Source organism: Pinus tabuliformis, chromosome 6 (assembly GCF_031772625.1).
Source record: "Pinus tabuliformis cultivar Carrire ecotype Pingquan chromosome 6, CPIR1, whole genome shotgun sequence".
Lineage (NCBI taxonomy): Eukaryota > Viridiplantae > Streptophyta > Pinopsida > Pinales > Pinaceae > Pinus > Pinus tabuliformis.
Window position 1 is genome coordinate 2,019,921,686 of NC_142292.1, and position 16,405 is coordinate 2,019,938,090.

Sequence of the window (16,405 nt, forward strand, 5' to 3'; positions counted from 1 at the left end):
GAAACAATGTTGGTCTCACATTAACAATTGTGTAACTATTCTCAAGAGTGTGGCAAGCTTGGAAGTTAGTGCAAAAGAACATTAGTCACTAGGTTTCAACTTTACTTAACAAGAAAGACACTTGCCAAAGAAATGGTGTCATGCATGGAAGGGTAATTTGTGGGCCAAGTAGTTCGGTGATTGGCTGCCATGGAGAACTATTAATTACATTTGAAGACTACAAACCATTTGCAGACCAGCTTTCACAGCATTGTAGAAAGCCATTCTAGACATTAGCTTGTTCCAAATAAATTTGGATGCTCACGGCCCATTTGAAAGAGATTGGAAATGGTCCTTTCTTCAACCATAGAACCATAGAACTCAGCAGAGGATGGATTTTTGGGGGAAAATGAGGCTAGCTGCTAGATTGCTTTCAAGATTTCAGGGTATATGGGAAAGCCCACTTGTCTTTTTAGTCTAGAGTCATTGGGTGGCCTGCACTCGTTAAAGAAGGGATCCACTGCAAAGGGCTAAAAGATGATTGTTGCACATTTTCCCTTAAAAAGATAGCATTCAAAACATTCTTTGTAGGGATGCAAAGTTGCAGTCTTCAAAGGAATGGGTCACTTCCAGGGTGCATGGTTATAGCCTTCAAGGAATGTGTCATTTCCGAGTACAACATTCTCTTTGCCGCCTGCGTTTATTAGAAAGGGGTCATCTTTGGAGGCAAATGGAGATGCTCAGGGATGCAGTTCTAACCATGTAAGACACCATAAAATCAGCTGCCATCTCTTTTTTGTCTAAGAGATGATGTAGAACGTTATTTAATGGCATATAGTAGACAGCATCATCCGGGGAAAGTCTAAGTTTTCAGACCAGATCTAGCACTAACAAGGATGGGATCTTTAGAAAAGGTATAAACTGTGTTGACTATGAATCCAAAAAGATATGCTGGCCCCACAAGTCTAAATTTTCAGATCAGATCTAGCAATAACAAGGATGGCATCTTTAGAAAAGATGTTAACTCTGTTGACTCTGGAGCCAAAAATGCATATGCTGGCCCCACTGTTATTGGAACCAACCACCTTGGCAGGTCCAAACTGGTTGAAGTTGCAGATTTCAACCCCAACAGGTCTCTGAACCAGACTGGTTGGCAGATTCCATCCAGAATCGATTTCTGAACCAAAACGGTTGGCTGGTTCCTTCTGAAACCAGATGGTTCAGTAACCATTCAAACTTAGGTTGCCGAACCAGCTGGCCAGCTAGTTTGGGCCAGCTCTGATCTGGACTGACCCTCATCCGGCCCTTATCTTGAAATTAGTCAAAGTATGTCTAATTAAATCTGTCAACTTACAATATTTGTATAAGCCGAATATAGGGTGGCCATCCTTCTTTGTACCCCTTAGATTTCTCCAGCAGCAAAGTATATATAGATTTTGTTATGACAATAGACAGGGGAAGTTGCACAGCCAAGCCCCAGTCTAATGATTTAATTTGTATATGTACTTTCTTTTGTTCAGTAATGAAATATAAGATGCCCATAAAAAAGAGAAATAGTATAGTTAGAACAAAAGATCTGGCAGTCATCATATATCAGATAAAACATAACAACTGATTAATTTCCTCAATTTTTCTGCTAGTACAACTCCATCTTGGGCCTTGGCCATATAGAAAAATGCATTTCTAGGGGCGTGATCCAACAATGAATAAATATCTCTGTACATTCCATCATGCCACTTCGTGTTTATCCTACAGAAGATAGATGTGGTATGAAGATGTGATTACATCTCAGACAAATTTCGTATGAATATTATTTGGTTTGCCACCAGAACAGAACCATACAAGATGAGACTAGTCATGTTACATAAAGTTTTGGATGATTGCAGTTATTTTTAGTATCCGCACTGAAATAGACCAAGATGCTTGAAACTGTCATATGGCTGATTCTCTAGATAGTTGGGTTCCACAAGGCAGGACTCATCAACAGTTATACAAGCAATCTCATATCTCTCAGTGTTTCAATGAATGATAACGGCTATGCCATGCTTGGATGTCGGTATACTCCGTTAGAGCTATTTCTTTTGATCATGAAAATAACTTAGCACCTATATTATGGTGCTCAATTTTGGCACACTGATCCAAAAATTATACTTCTAGTGGTGATAATAAAGAACTAAAAGGAACTAAGTTTTCCATCAAATCTCTGCTGCAAGCACTCTTGAGGATTGGCATAAAAGTACTCCTCATCCTTAGGTTTATCAGGTATTGCCAATCTAGGTGCTGGTCCTCCAATACGATCTGCATGTGCAATTTTAACAGCAAGGGAAAATTCTTCCCAGCACAGTAAACCATTATTATATTGGTCTATAAGTTCAACCAGACGTATCCGATCCAGCAAAATTGTTTGTCGAAATCCAAGGAACCTGCCACACGTAATGTAACAATGAACATATCACACAATGTTGCTAAATTTGAAAATACATAATCATTCAGTGTCAACCAGTTCAATCATCATCATACATACAATTCAAGCAGATTTTATTCAAACATTTGGCTATATATATATATATGAAATTACCAAAAGTGAAAAAAAGGCTCTATATTCTGTAAACATTTATTCGTTGCTACGATGAAATGCAAGAACACAAGGAAACCATGGTAAGCTGAGCTCCCAAAGGTAGTGCTGCCCAACACGCCCATTTATTGGCATATCAGGAAATGGTTTCATGTTGATGGTTGTACTATGAGAACAAATGTCTGTTCTAAGAGAACTAAATTTGTCACCACTATAACACGTACTACCAGGTAACCACTATATTCTCTTTGTCAGATATATGCAAAACAATATAAGATTACCTGCGATGCCCTTCCATAACTTTTGCCATGTTGCCATCATATGTAGGAATAAACACATCGCTGGCCAAAGACACCATGTAATCCAGTGCAGCCATTTGAGATGAATGATTTTGGAATGGCATTATATCCATAGGACTAAGAAGAGTCTCCTTCCTCACCTGCAGATTTTCGTTGATCAGCATGAGTACATGACATAAGAAAAGCCAACTTCAAAGGAAAATGAGTTGAAGTGAGTGAATCGGTCAACTTACAATATTTGGATAAGCTGAATAGAGGGCAGCCATCCTTCTTTCTCCCCCATAGATTTCTCCAGCAGCAATATATATCTGAATATTTCTATCAAAATCAAAAGCTTTCAGAACTAATGCAGTCTCCTCTGGTGTTAGGGGACACAGTCCATCCTTCCTCTTCATTTCAGAAATTATGACCTTCTCCTTCCACCATGGGTAGGCATGCCTACGAAAGAAATAATGCAAGATAACAGGATCAACATTATTAACAATAAAGATTTTGATTTGACCAGGATAATATTATGATTTCTAAACATGTAATATACCTCAGTCTGGTGAGTTCCTCGGCTTCTTCATCAGTACAACCAAGAGTGCAACCAGAAAAAGCCAACATATCCATTTCATAACGAAGATGAAGAGCCACGAAAGGACCATTCTGTTGCAATATTTTCAAAATTTTTTGACCCAATGCATCAATTTTTGAAGTGAAAAGCAGAGTGTTGTAATTAACATGGCATCGTAGCTTTTGAAGCTCAAGTGGCAGACCATTATTTGCCAGACGTGCATCTGTCTTATTCAAATGCAGAACTTTGTGCTTTCTTATAAGGGGAAGGATCTGTATCATGGTAGGAAACTTTGTTAGCGTCCTTCTGTGCAAAGCCCAAAGTATGAAATGATAGTCTTCAATACCCAACCTGATGCAGGTAATAGGACATGTTTGACCAGCTCACAGGAGGCATGGTGAAGATTGCCCCATCTTCTGCCTTTGCCTTCAGCTTTAAAGGAAGCTTCTTGACTATCCGAACCTCGCCTCTGAGAGATGTGATAAAGTGATCCACATCAAATATGTCTTCAAATTCACTGTTCACATAAAAATAAAGATTAATTTCTGCAAAAGGAAACATGAAGGATGGACCACCCCCACAAGTAATTAATGCCATGTAATACCCAATACTGAAAGGCATCAATAAAACATACTGAAAATCTCTTAATAGATAGGAGCAAGTTAAAAACCTCGGATCTGCCCAAAATGAAGCCTTGTCCAGCTCTGGGACAACCAGAGTCACATTGAGAAATCTTGCAATTGTAACCATGTCACATATCTAACATGAAAAAAACACTGACCTTGATCAAATGACAATATATCACAAAACAGCCACAAAAGAAAATGCAGCAAACACAGTGACAACATGAAGCAAATAATTACAGAGTTTGAAGAACCATAATCAAGGTCATGGCTAAAGGAGAATTGTGCCTAATTCTAAAAGGTAGAGAGAAACCAACTTGCATACCGCAGCTCGCATCTGATTCAGGCCTCCATTGCAAGAGACCATTAGGTATCCATTGCTTTTATATAGTCCTGTCAGCAATTTTCATATTCAAGAATTTCAGTTTAATATACAAGATTTTCTAAAATAGAAATGAAAAGGAGGGAAAAACTAAAATTAACTGGGAGAAGAGAACTGTTTTCTTTGCAAACTGATGGCCAGAGAAATTTGTCCTTACAAGAAATAATGGAGTAATTACTCTGAAAACATTCGATTTCATTTGAATTTAAAGGTACAAACAAGATGATGCCTAAAAAAATCATGTTTACTCACAGTCTAGGTCAGCAACTATTACTTAATCTGGAAAACCATGAAAATGCAATAAGCGTATCTCTATGTTCCACCAAGACTCTGGGACAGAGGGACGCAGGTGTGGGAGTACCCTCAAATTGTAGGGAAATTTAGGGGGGACGGGGAGACGTCAGGGTATATAATTTTTTTAATATATATATAATTCAAATTCATTTTCAATAATGAAAAAGCATAAATACATTGATCCATATTTATCTTTCACTATTCATCATTCTATAATCTGATTAGTACTAAGCAAAATAGACTATAATAGATATTGAAGTCTAAGAACTGGAATAGTAAATTGATATCTAGAGTCCAGACTCAAAAGTTAAAACTGAAAATGCAGAATGAGCATTGGAGTGTCACAGGTGAGGAGAGACAACAGTTGACTAGTAAGTCAGATAGCATTGTGGGGTAAGCCAAGTAGAGGTAAGCTTGGTGAGTCGAATGAGTGAGTTATGGATTACAAATTAGATTGAGTTTCAATATAAATTATGCTTTTTTGTTTTATTTTTTAAATTTCAAGGGTTATTATACAAAATTGAAGAGGATGCATCCCCCATCAAAAGAGGGTGCTTCTAGGCTTGGTGCTCTTGATTAAATGCTAGTTCTAGACCCTCATACATGATAGTATCCAATGGAAACATTGTAATCCCCCCAATCCTGAAATACTGAAAACTGTTAAGTCTGGTGGATTTTGAGTGGGATCTAAAATTCTACTTTCTCCATATCAAGTCTGATGAGGTTGGAACCACTCTCAAACATCCTGAGTCATTTCATGGTAATGTAAAAAATTTACGTAATAAGGTTTCATTTTCATCCTTTTACTTTAAGAATTTAACATTACCATGAATTACATAGCATGGCATTAGTAGGGACATAGGGTTGAATATCAAGCTTCCCCACTCGTAAATTATTGTTTTCAAGCGAAGTTAAGAGGGCATGCCTAGCCCTTTCTGAGGGGGTATGCCTAGGTGTCCCTCTTTTGGGGAGTCACAACCTGCACATTGGAGAAACATTCCCCCTGCATCTCCTTGTGACTCCCCAAAAAGGGGGCGTGGGAAAACGTTTCCCCATACATCCCCTCATCCTAGGTGCATGGGGTGCAAGAGGTGCATACACTTGACCCTAAGGGACACATCCCCATGGAACACTAGCTTATCTAAAAGCTCGATAGTTCTTTGCACTAGAAATAAATAGAGAAGTTAGTCATTACTCTAAGTAGCATTGTTCATTTAGTTTGGCATAAAACACTGATTTGTTTTCAATTTCAAAAAGCTCAGTCACATAACATGAGCACCATTCAAGTCATTTATTCATAATTTACTAATTGTGGTTTACTTATGGGGAGGATGTTGTACTAATCAGTTTCATCGTTTTCAGAGCTTGTTGCTATCATTGGAACACTATAAGTGCATGTTAAAAGTTAAACTTGTCGAGGCATTATCTCTAACCCTGGTCATCTAGAAGTAGGTAAGAGTTAGGACTTCCATAGACATAATGGAGTTGCTATTTGTCTATTGTGATAGCATACCTTCTACAAGGGCAGTTAACAGTGAAAGCCTAAAAATATAATCTATGTTACTCTTGGTGCCATTAAAGCAATGCAAGATTATGAATCTTGATAATCGACAAAGTAAAGTGGATGAGATCAATTTGAAACTAAACAAGCTAGCAAAAATAAGAATGGATTTTCACTTCTCATCTATAGAGGGATTTTCTTGACAATCGAATTTCAAACTTAATCGAGTGTGTGGTTGACAAAAAAGCACCTATATGAAGGGAAAGAAAACTTCCATCGGTTTTAACTTCCTTTGAGGTACAGGCTCAGCAAAACCAAAATACCGCACAAGCATTGGCTCCCCTTGAAAGGTAGTGATTCAATTGCACCTTCTACTACAACTACCTTGTTGCAACTTCACTCCATTCACTAGACATGCCTTTGCTTCTGATTCCTTGCTCTTAAGGCGAGGACTCAAGGCATGAAGGTAATAGCTAGAAGAAATTCTGGTAAGGTTGAATGTCTAATAAGAACTAAACTATGATTATAGATAGATGCCAACAGGGTGTTTGTACACTCAGGTAAGTTATAACCTTACCTTCTAACTCAGGTAACCATAATTTAATTGCTTAAGTTGTTTCCCCATGGGCAAAAATTGTTCCAGCAAACTTCCAAGCTAGTCATCCCTATGGGCCTGGTTCCAAAGCTCCCTAAACCAGAGATCACTATCGGGTTTGTACTGGTAGGATTTGATGCTTGCGAACACCCACCAGCCAATGCAGGTTTATATAGTGTGTCCCTTGGCATATTGATGATGGAGATAGACTTGCTTTCTTATTCAGTGCTACAAGCATCTCACTCTGCCTTCGATCACAACACACCACTTTGCTCCAGAGAACCAGACAGAAGGGCAGCTAGTATTATTTAGCTGCAATGTTATTGTACTCTATTTTCGTTGTCCATTAGACTGTATCCAAAATTAGTTTGTAGATGGACATATCAAGTGATTTTTCTTTTCATCTAATACCATGCAATCTGAGTTTGTAGATAACCATACCAAGTCTGCTTTCCATTTAATGAGATTGACATTGTGTTTAGTTGTCCGTTGGGTTTCCACTCCCGTTGGTCTGCCTCACCCAAATGGCATGGGTTTGAAAGGGATGAGGCCAGGCGCAAGTCCTGGCAATTTGAGTGGAACTACCCTTTGGTTGACACCTATGTGGAAGCAAGTATGCTTTATGCAGTGCAGTGCCTTGACGCTTTGAATTAAAAGAAAGAAACAATGCAGACGATGCATACATTTCTCTGTTAAAGAACCAACTAGATCAAGGTGTTGAAAATATTAGTGAGAAAAGGGTTCCTTGATTTGTGCCTTAATCATAGGAGCCAGAACGAGTTCCTTCTTGTGCATGACTCGAGTTCATAAAAAATAGGATATTCCCTATAAATTGGGATGAGTTCCTATTATTTAGGAATCAATCCCTAAAAATTAGGATGAGTTAGGATGCAGTTAACTAATGTTTTGAAATTGAAAGTTGAGTTCTTGATTTTCTAGTGTGATTTAATTGAGGAAAATAACTTGTAGTTGAATCTCAAAGAGATAGGACGATTTGCATGAGCAGTTAGCTCACGCTAACTCAATCAATTGCAAAATCATTCCTTAATTAGAAAACTCACTAATTTTAACCATTCAAACTGCCTTTAAAAGGAGGAACGAAGGTACAAGTTTAATAATTGTTTTGGTGAGCACGGGTTGGTGAAACCAAGCAATAGGAAGCACAAGTTTGTGCATGGAGCTTGTGAGAGGAAGAGTGTGCAAGAGAAGCTTATGCACAGGTTGGTAGAGGGTAGCAGAGATCAACAATGTTGCAAGGGTTTCAAGCTTGAAACAAGCAGGAAAGACTAGTGTGTCTTTCAGATTGAAAGAGTTTTATTTTGTAAGAGATAAATTGCTTAGTGTTTTCTATCAAAAAAAGATCATCAAGCAGAGGGTTTTCTGTTAGTTTTTGTAGCATTGGATGTGTTCTAGCCATGAAATTTGGTAAAGAGGTTAGAATACATGAGATCTCCAAAACCCAGAAATCGTTTTTGAAAATTCCACTTAGAGATGGCTTAATTGGATTATTAACCAATTTTTAAATATTTCATAAGTTTAAACTTAGGGAATATTGTTCATAAATAATAATTAATTAAGTCAAGGTGAGAATTCTCTAAAAACTCACATGAATCAACTCCAAGATGATCCTAGCCCTTGATTAAGTTTTAATCTTGGTCGTTGGTGCTCCAACAGAGGATTATAAGAGGAAGTCGATGGGAACTTGGAGAATACACCAGATACACCAAGGACACTTGGAGAATTCGATTTTCCAGAGTAGCAACAGTCAACTATAAGAGGATTTGAGCTTCAAGAGGAAGCAAACACAGTAAGGGGCAGGGACAGTGAGCCTAGAAGAGATTTTCCAAATTCGAAGAGTTAGCGACAGGAGGGTCGAGTTTCCTCAGTGAGGCTACACAAAAGTAGCGCAAGAGCTTCAGAGGCAAAGTTCGATTTGGCCAAACAAAGGGTCGATTCAGTTGTTGGAGATCGGGAAGATTTCCGGAAGGTATTGGTGAGTCATTCTCAGAGGCTAAATTGGGCAAATGGCTTGATCAGTTGTGGTTCCAAGCAAAGCATTCTAGTATCTATGCAGGCTTGACGCGGTGGTTGACACAGGGGTTTCGTGGAGCCCATTTAGAACCAGTTTCGGAGTTGGATCAGTGTTGGGTGAGAAAAAATTTATCTCACTAATTTTTTTGAGGTTAGTTTCTCCTGTAGTGGATTGTCAGTTTCTTCATCCAAATTGTACTCAGATTTCACTGTTGCTCAATAATAAAACCCTCAGCTGCTGCACCGGTTTTCCCAAGTTGGGTTTTTCTGGGGACATTTGTCAAAAATAACAGTGTCATTTTTATGTGTGTGTGCTAGTTTTTTTCAGTTTCTAGCGCTATTATTTTTCCATAGTTTATTTGTGAAGGTTGCAGTGTGGTTAATTTGGTATTTTTCGTAGCAAATAAAATTGTTAAATTAATTAAAAATTAGAAGAATTAATTCCAATTGCTACAATAGGATTTCAGATTTGAAATTTTCACATGGTATTAGAGCGTAAGTGATCAGCGAGAAAGCTCAGAAGCGGAGGAAAGAATTTCGACGCTCAGAGGGAGCAAGAAGCCGAAATTCTTAGAGGTTGAGTAGTTCCTTGACAGGCAGGCCGAATTGTTGTGGAAAAAGTTCAATTTTCAGTTGCAAGGTTGCTAAAAAGTTGAATTGCCCGGAATAGTGATTCTAGTAGTCAAAGGAGCAACATCAACTCAGATTTTCGCTGAGCAGATTTATGGTTGGATGCAGAGGGTTTTGCAGCAGCAGAACCAACGTCGGGTGGAAGAGAAAAACACACACAACAGAGGGGAAATTTCTCTCAAGGAACTTCGAGTCTCAAAAGTTCAATTTTCGAACACAAATTGGCAGTAGCAATTAACAAATCTGCACATTCCAAAAGGGAGTGTGAGTAGTAGAGCAGCAGCCGAGCAAAGGGAAAGAGGGAGTTTTCAAGTTGATCAGAGATGACCACTTTAGGGCTTAGAGATCAGGATAGGTTGGAATCTGGATGGAGCCTCCAACTATATCATCTGGAAGGCTAGGATATCCTTCCTTCTAATGAATATGACCTGAAAGCCTACATAGATAATGTGGTGGCAGTTCCCCAGGATGTTGATCAACAGAAATAATACATAAAGGAGATGGCGAGGGCGAAGCAGTTGATCTTGGATGGAGTCCGAGATCATATATTCTCACAAGTGGTAGACAAGGGTACAGCCAAAGAGATGTGGGATGCTTTCTCCACGCTATATCAAGGTACTTCCAAGCAGGGGAAGATGTTCCTGGAAGAAAAACTGAGATGCATAAGGATGCAGAAGAGAGAAGGTATAAATCCCTTCCTCACCAGAATTTAGGAGGTCCAAGATTAGATTACAGCTATTGGGGCGGCGCCACAACCATCAAAGCTAGTGTGATTAGCACTAAACAGTGTCTCTGAGATTGGCAAGTATTCGTCAAAAGTATATTGGGCAGAGACACTTTGCCAAGATGGGGCGGGATGTGGGCCGATTTGCAGCAAGAGGAGTTGAGGCGAGTTTTGCTAAAGAGCTCCATCAGCGGCAACAACAACATCGGATTGAAGAGTGTGAAGGACGAGGAGAATGTGGCCCTAGCATCTAAGGGTCCTAGTCAAGGGTAGGGGGCGTAGAGAAAGAAGAATGATTTTCCAAAGGTCAAGTGTTTCAGATGTGGTGAGCTCGGTCACTACAACACGTAGTGTCCTCTTAGGAAGAAGGACAAACAGGAGAGGACTAGCCGACAACGTCAATAGAGATCGGCAAGCTGTCTTCTAGGTTGGAGGACGACTTCGCGATTTTGGTAGGTTGCAACCATACCTCCAGAAGTGAGGTGGGGTGACTTGGAGTTGTAGCCCCAAAGAGCTACAAACTTGCGCAGGGTCCACTAACAAGTCCACCTCATGGATCATTGCTTGGCTACGGGGGCCCACAGTATTCAATAGCAAGATGGATCAGTATCAAGAGATTAGTTCGGAGTGATAGTTGCAGACTAGTTGTAGTCAGATGTTGGAGAGCGTAGTGCAGAGTTGGCAGCGGTGAAAAATGGCACAGTGCAGAGTTGGCAGCGGTGAAAAATGGCACAGCGCAGATTCTTTAGAGACAGTGCAAAGGCCAGTAGCAGCCAGAGACTCGGGAGGTAAATGCATCATATTGAACACAATTGATTCAGTATTTCAAATGCTTCTCAGTTGTTACAATTGCATGATGAAACCCATGCTTTTTAATAAGTCAATTTATTTAATAATAAAATTTTTTTTTCTTTCTTTTGATAAATATATTCAAATACCATTATGAAGACTGACACTAGTTACATTCTTCAGCAGAACGAAGGCTCAAGTTTAATGATTGTTTTGGTGAGCATGAGTTGGTGAGACCAAGCAATAACAAGCATGAGTTTGTGTGTGGAGCTTGTGAGACAAAGAGTGTGTAAGAGAAGCTTATACACAGGTTGGTAGAGAGAAGCAAAGATCAGTAGTCTTGCGAGGGTTTCAAGATTGGAACAAGCAGGAAAGACAAGTGTGTCTTTCAGATTGAAACAGTTTTATTTTGTAAGGGATCACTTAGTTTTTTGAATTTTCTATCCAAAAAAATCTCTTCAAGCAGAGGGTTTTCCCATTTGGCTTCCCCAGAAAAAACAATGTTATTATGGTGTGACTGTGCTTTTATTTCTGTTCTTATTCCACTGCATCTAGTAGAAATTTTTTGTGTTTATGTGAAAAGAAATTTTATTTCAGATTGCTCATATTAGAAGATCAGAATTTCGTGGATTTTCTACACAAGGACTCTGCCTATTCATCAATTCAAACAAAACAATGTGTAGCTCAAATCGTGCACTCAGTATTTCCCACAGTGAGAAACCAATGCCAAAGGCAGTTGAAACAAGAATTAATAAATATTTTTGGTGAAATTTTTGTTGCCAGAGATGGAAAATGGAACGTGAAACGTTAACAAAACAAAAAATGTGCTGGAGAATTTGAAGGATATGAAGCATGAACCCACCACCCCTCCTGGCAGTTATTATGCATATAAAATCGATTAGTAATTGTATATGGTAATATCAATATGGAAACGGGAACAACAATGTGGGACTGGTACGAAAAATGGACTATGAGAAACAAAAAAGAAACCAAGTTAGAGGGTTCCAGGGGATAAGAAAAGTGAGCACATCACCAGCCCCTCCCCTCCTCCCTCCTAGCTTATATTATGCATATAAAGTGGATTAGTAATCTACAAATGAAGTTCAACACTGGAATGCAAAAGAAGCAAGATCGAGCGAGGGAATGGACCATGAAATGACTAGTGGAAATGTGAATCAGGAATGAAACAAGAAACAGGGCTAAAGAGTTTCCGTGGATAAGAAACAGACTCACCCCAGCATACAGCGTACATATAGCATTGATTAGTAATGTACTAATGTGGCGTTGAGATGAAAATCCGAACAAGAAGGAGAAGGGAACGGAACTAATGCGATGAGGTAGCTGGAGGGTTTTGGGTATGAGAACCCCAAACCCACTCCCCATGTGCATTATACATAGAAAATTGATTAGTAATGTAGAGATGTAGTGTCACAGGGAATGAGAACTAGAATGAGAATGGGAACAGAAGAAATAGATAAAGGGAAATGGAAAATTAAATGGAATAGAACAAGAAACGGTGCTATAGGGGTTTTGGGGAAGGTGAACTTATCCCCCTCCCGGCATATATTATGCCTATAAATTCGATTAGTAATGTACTCATGTAGTGTGCAGATGAGAATGGGAACAAGAACGAGAACACGAGTATCAGGAAATGAGAAAGGGATCTAAAGGGTAATGGGGGATAAGAAACCTGACTCACTCCCCATGTCCATTATGCACATAAAATTGAATAGTAATGTAACAAGATAATGAGGACGGGAACAGGAGAAATGGATAAAGGGAAATAGAAAGTTAAACGGTAACGACGTGAAACAGGGCTCGGGGATGAGGAAGGTGAACCCATCCCGTACATTATGCATATAAGATTGAAAAGGATGCCCTATTCTGGTTACTGAAATTACAGATAAACTCTAACATGGAAACAATACAAACAGAATTATCAGCATGTGTCACAACATGTTTTATGCATGGCTAAAGAAGTGAATGGCTAGACAGATTGACTTCTTCATGCACATTCAGAAACCAGCATAAGTTTCCACAGATAAAGAACACTTCTGAGCATGTTCATTAGTAATTCAAGAAACCCAAATCCTAAAGAACTTCAAATACATGCACATCTATAAGAATAGCAGAAAAAAGTACATAATGACAAGAGTCCAAGTTAGAATTACTTCTATTAGTACCACTTACTCCTGGGAGGGAGGACGACGATTTTGGCTTTATTTTTAGAGGTTGCAGGATCCAATCCTCCTCCGTCTGCTAAAGGGGGAGGAGACCTATAGCCAGAATCGGAGAAAAAGGAGGCGGCAGTGAAGCAAGCAGGCAAGCTCTTAAGCACCCGAGGGCCCCAGACATGACCCAACGCCACCAACTGCACCATGCAAGTCCACAGCACAATGCTGGTGCTGGCACGAATAATCCACACCTTCCCACCCCGGCACCGTGGAGTCATCACCAGGGACTTATTACTCTTATTATAATCAAACTCTATATGACCGTTCCCTGGAGCCTTGTCCTGGCTCGCATTTTACTGTGTGAAAACTCTTCTGTTATGTTCTATTTTTGCTGTTATAATCGAATGAATCCCGGGAATCCAGAATTTTTGCTCCAAATATAGCCGAATCCACATCGTTTTGGGCCGATCAAAAGCAGGAAGAACAGAGATGCTTATGGCCTTGCCTTTGGGCAGTCCTGGCTGCTGGGAACCGAGATAGCGGAACTCTGCGAGGATCCAATCGCGGGATTGAACTGAATTGCCTGCTTACAATAAGATATGTGCGCGTGTTTTCAAGTTTCGGCATCTCCGAACCTCGTTTCCCGGCGACGGTATGGCCGCCGGCGGGGCTTTTCATTCCATTGCATTCCGTCCGTCAAGATCTAGTAACCGCTGACGGTTTAGGGGAGAGTCGTCATGTGATCGTCAGACGGTTGTGATCACGAGGGTCACTGTCACGGCCAGCCTGGACATACACGTGGCGGATGCTCTCTCTGATGTCTGTTGTTGGTCTTCGGGATTTGATTGCGAGGAGATTCTTTGGACGCCGCTGCTCGACGCCGCTGATCATCAATGATGATGCCGGTGATGAAAGTGCTTCACAACTACACATTTGCAAATTTGCACACACTAATATGCAATAAAAATAAATATTGAAATTAAAATTCAATTCTAAAGCGAAATGTTTTTATTGGTTGGTGATTGAATAAAAGGAAATATGTATATATATTTTAAATATTTTTATTAGATATTATTTTTAGATTCAATTACTTTATCTATGACTATTTCCATGAGAGCTAATCTGACTAATTTTTTATGATTTTTGAATGGTCCACTTAGCAGTCATTGCATTAGGTGATATTTTTTTAAGATTTTATGTTTTTGTGATTCATGCTATAATGTTAAGATTTTTTGGAAAAATCACATAAAGAACAAAGGGTTGAGGAAACTAGATCTAGATTCTTTTTAAAAAATCTTATTTAGATTTATTTCTCTGAAGCTTGGGTTTCAGGTTTCATATCTACTTTAACACTTGATTTACCAAGCTTGTAAAGTGATCAAATCTCTTGTCATTCTACAGGAGGTTTTTATATCAAGATATTGGATCTTTTTTATGCTTGGTAAATCCAGAGTTAAAATAGATCTAAACTAATTTAATTATTAATTATTTGAATTTATTTTATTTTGAAGTCAAAATACATTACATTATATTACAACATATAATTTTTGTGTAGTGATGACAGTTATATTATATTATATTACATCTCTACTATATTACACAATAATTTATGTGTGATGATTGATAATTTTAACTCACTATATTAATGACTTTTTCTAACAAATTTTGAAGAAAAACATTATAACATTATGGTTTTAGGAAAGCATAGTTTTTGTCACTCTCTTTCACAAAGCATGAGCATACATTGTATACAGCTTGAGTGGGCCTAATGATTAAGAGCATGTGTTTCCTCCTAAGAGGTCACAGGTTCAAACCTGGAGGGGCATAGAGTATGTATGCCTTCATAGACTTGACAATGTAATCGTTGTGCGGAGGTGGGTCCCTTGTCCCACAAACAAGGTGGTCTCATATACCAATTTGGTGCCTAGCTTGGCCGTGACCTTAAAATTGGATAATAAGAATAACTAAACATTTACATAACAATGAAAACATCGTTACATCCTAAATTGGTTTTGGCACATGTTACTTTTGTTTAGGATTTTACACCAACAATTTAATTGTAACTTGTTTAAATTGTCTTTTGATTTATGTCAAAGGATTAGAGGAGTCGTGTCATGGACATGGACTGGTAGTTAAGATGGAGCATGGTAAAACGTTTACATTAGGGTTAACAACATTCACTATGTGAAAAATATTATTACCTTTACTTTAAAAAATAGCTTAGAGGTTAATAACACCTAATAAATAAAATTCATAATTATGTCATTTAAATACACATAATTGGATTCATTTTGGGTTTTAAGACTTATTGAGCATGTGCCTTTGGGGATTCATAAAGAGAGATTGTAATGTCTTTCTTTGAATGATCACTCTAAGAGAACAACTTAGGAGTCTATTTGATTCTTGTAGGTTATAGTCAGTCAAAAAGGGAATCACTTAATCTAATATGGGTGAAAAAGCAACATGTGAAGGTGACATTAATTTAGTCAAAACGTAAAAGGAAATTAAATAAATAAACAAGCTATAAAAGAGAGACCCATGGTATTTTGATGATAAAGGAGATATTGGAGTTCACCCTTTCGACATGCATAATCATTTCCTCATATAAATTTGGAGAGCTCTTGTGGCTTTGCAGTGCTAAAGGCGAAACCCTTGAGCGAATTAATTTCAGTGGTGAAAGAAATCCACCCTAGTTGATCAAACAGAAAGATCACTCAAATATTTCACATGTATTTATTATTGAAGATTCATCTCATTGTTAGGTCGTGAGTACAACCAGGGATCGTGGGATTTTTGGAAGTCGTATTTTCCATCTGCAGTTCGTGTGGGAAAAAGGGGGTTGACTCACTCATTTTCAACCCATGGGATCACATGAGGAGGTTGTGCTACTTATTATCAACATGTTGAGGGTATCTTTTTGTGGGTAGTTTCAACCCTGATTTTTGTTACCTTATCCAACACCCTAAGTTTTCAGCAGTTTGACCCATCATTTGTTGGGTCTTGGCATCAAATGGAGGGTCAAACCAGTGATCCAATCTACTCCTATATAATAATTTACAGTAGTGTAAAGGGATATTTCAGCTGTCATCATCTCCTATTTACCCAACAAATCATGTCATTAGCCATGGTTGTTTATGGGCTTCCATAAATCTATTTTTTAACTCAAAAGGTTGCTCCAACATGTGATTCCAAATCAGATTAATAAAACATAACAAAATATATTATCTATGTTTGTTTGTTGTGGTATGACGAT

The 16,405-nt window shown here is 38.6% G+C and overlaps 1 protein-coding gene across 3 annotated transcripts; it reads right to left on the reverse strand.

Moving 5' to 3' along the window:
- Positions 1 to 1,570: 1,570 nt before the first annotated feature.
- On the reverse strand, positions 1,571 to 13,820 carry LOC149267360 (rhamnogalacturonan I rhamnosyltransferase 1-like). Of its 3 annotated transcripts, XM_089432338.1 has the most exons (8): positions 13,169 to 13,813; positions 4,358 to 4,425; positions 4,080 to 4,168; positions 3,761 to 3,926; positions 3,392 to 3,681; positions 3,087 to 3,291; positions 2,836 to 2,993; positions 1,571 to 2,402 (listed from the first exon to the last, which is right to left on the reverse strand). In XM_089432338.1, exons 1-8 carry the CDS (start codon positions 13,428 to 13,430, stop codon positions 2,153 to 2,155), a joined length of 1,488 nt encoding a protein of 495 aa, XP_089288464.1. In that variant the 5' UTR covers positions 13,431 to 13,813; the 3' UTR covers positions 1,571 to 2,152. The 3 variants fall into 3 exon arrangements, with proteins under 3 accessions (XP_089288464.1, XP_089288457.1, XP_089288468.1); XM_089432331.1 differs by having other exon boundaries at positions 3,761 to 4,168; positions 13,169 to 13,820; XM_089432342.1 differs by lacking the exon at positions 13,169 to 13,813 and having other exon boundaries at positions 4,350 to 4,425.
- Positions 13,821 to 16,405: the final 2,585 nt, after the last annotated feature.

Coding starts and splice junctions, on each gene's coding strand:
- LOC149267360 (XM_089432331.1), bottom strand. CDS start 13,430: ATGACTCCACGGTGCCGGGGTGGGAAGGTGTGGATTATTCGTGCCAGC. Junction 2,994..3,086: donor ATTCAGCTTATCCAAATATT/GTAAGTTGACCG, acceptor GAAAATCTGCAG/GTGAGGAAGGAGACTCTTCT. Junction 2,403..2,835: donor GTTATGGAAGGGCATCGCAG/GTAATCTTATAT, acceptor TACGTGTGGCAG/GTTCCTTGGATTTCGACAAA.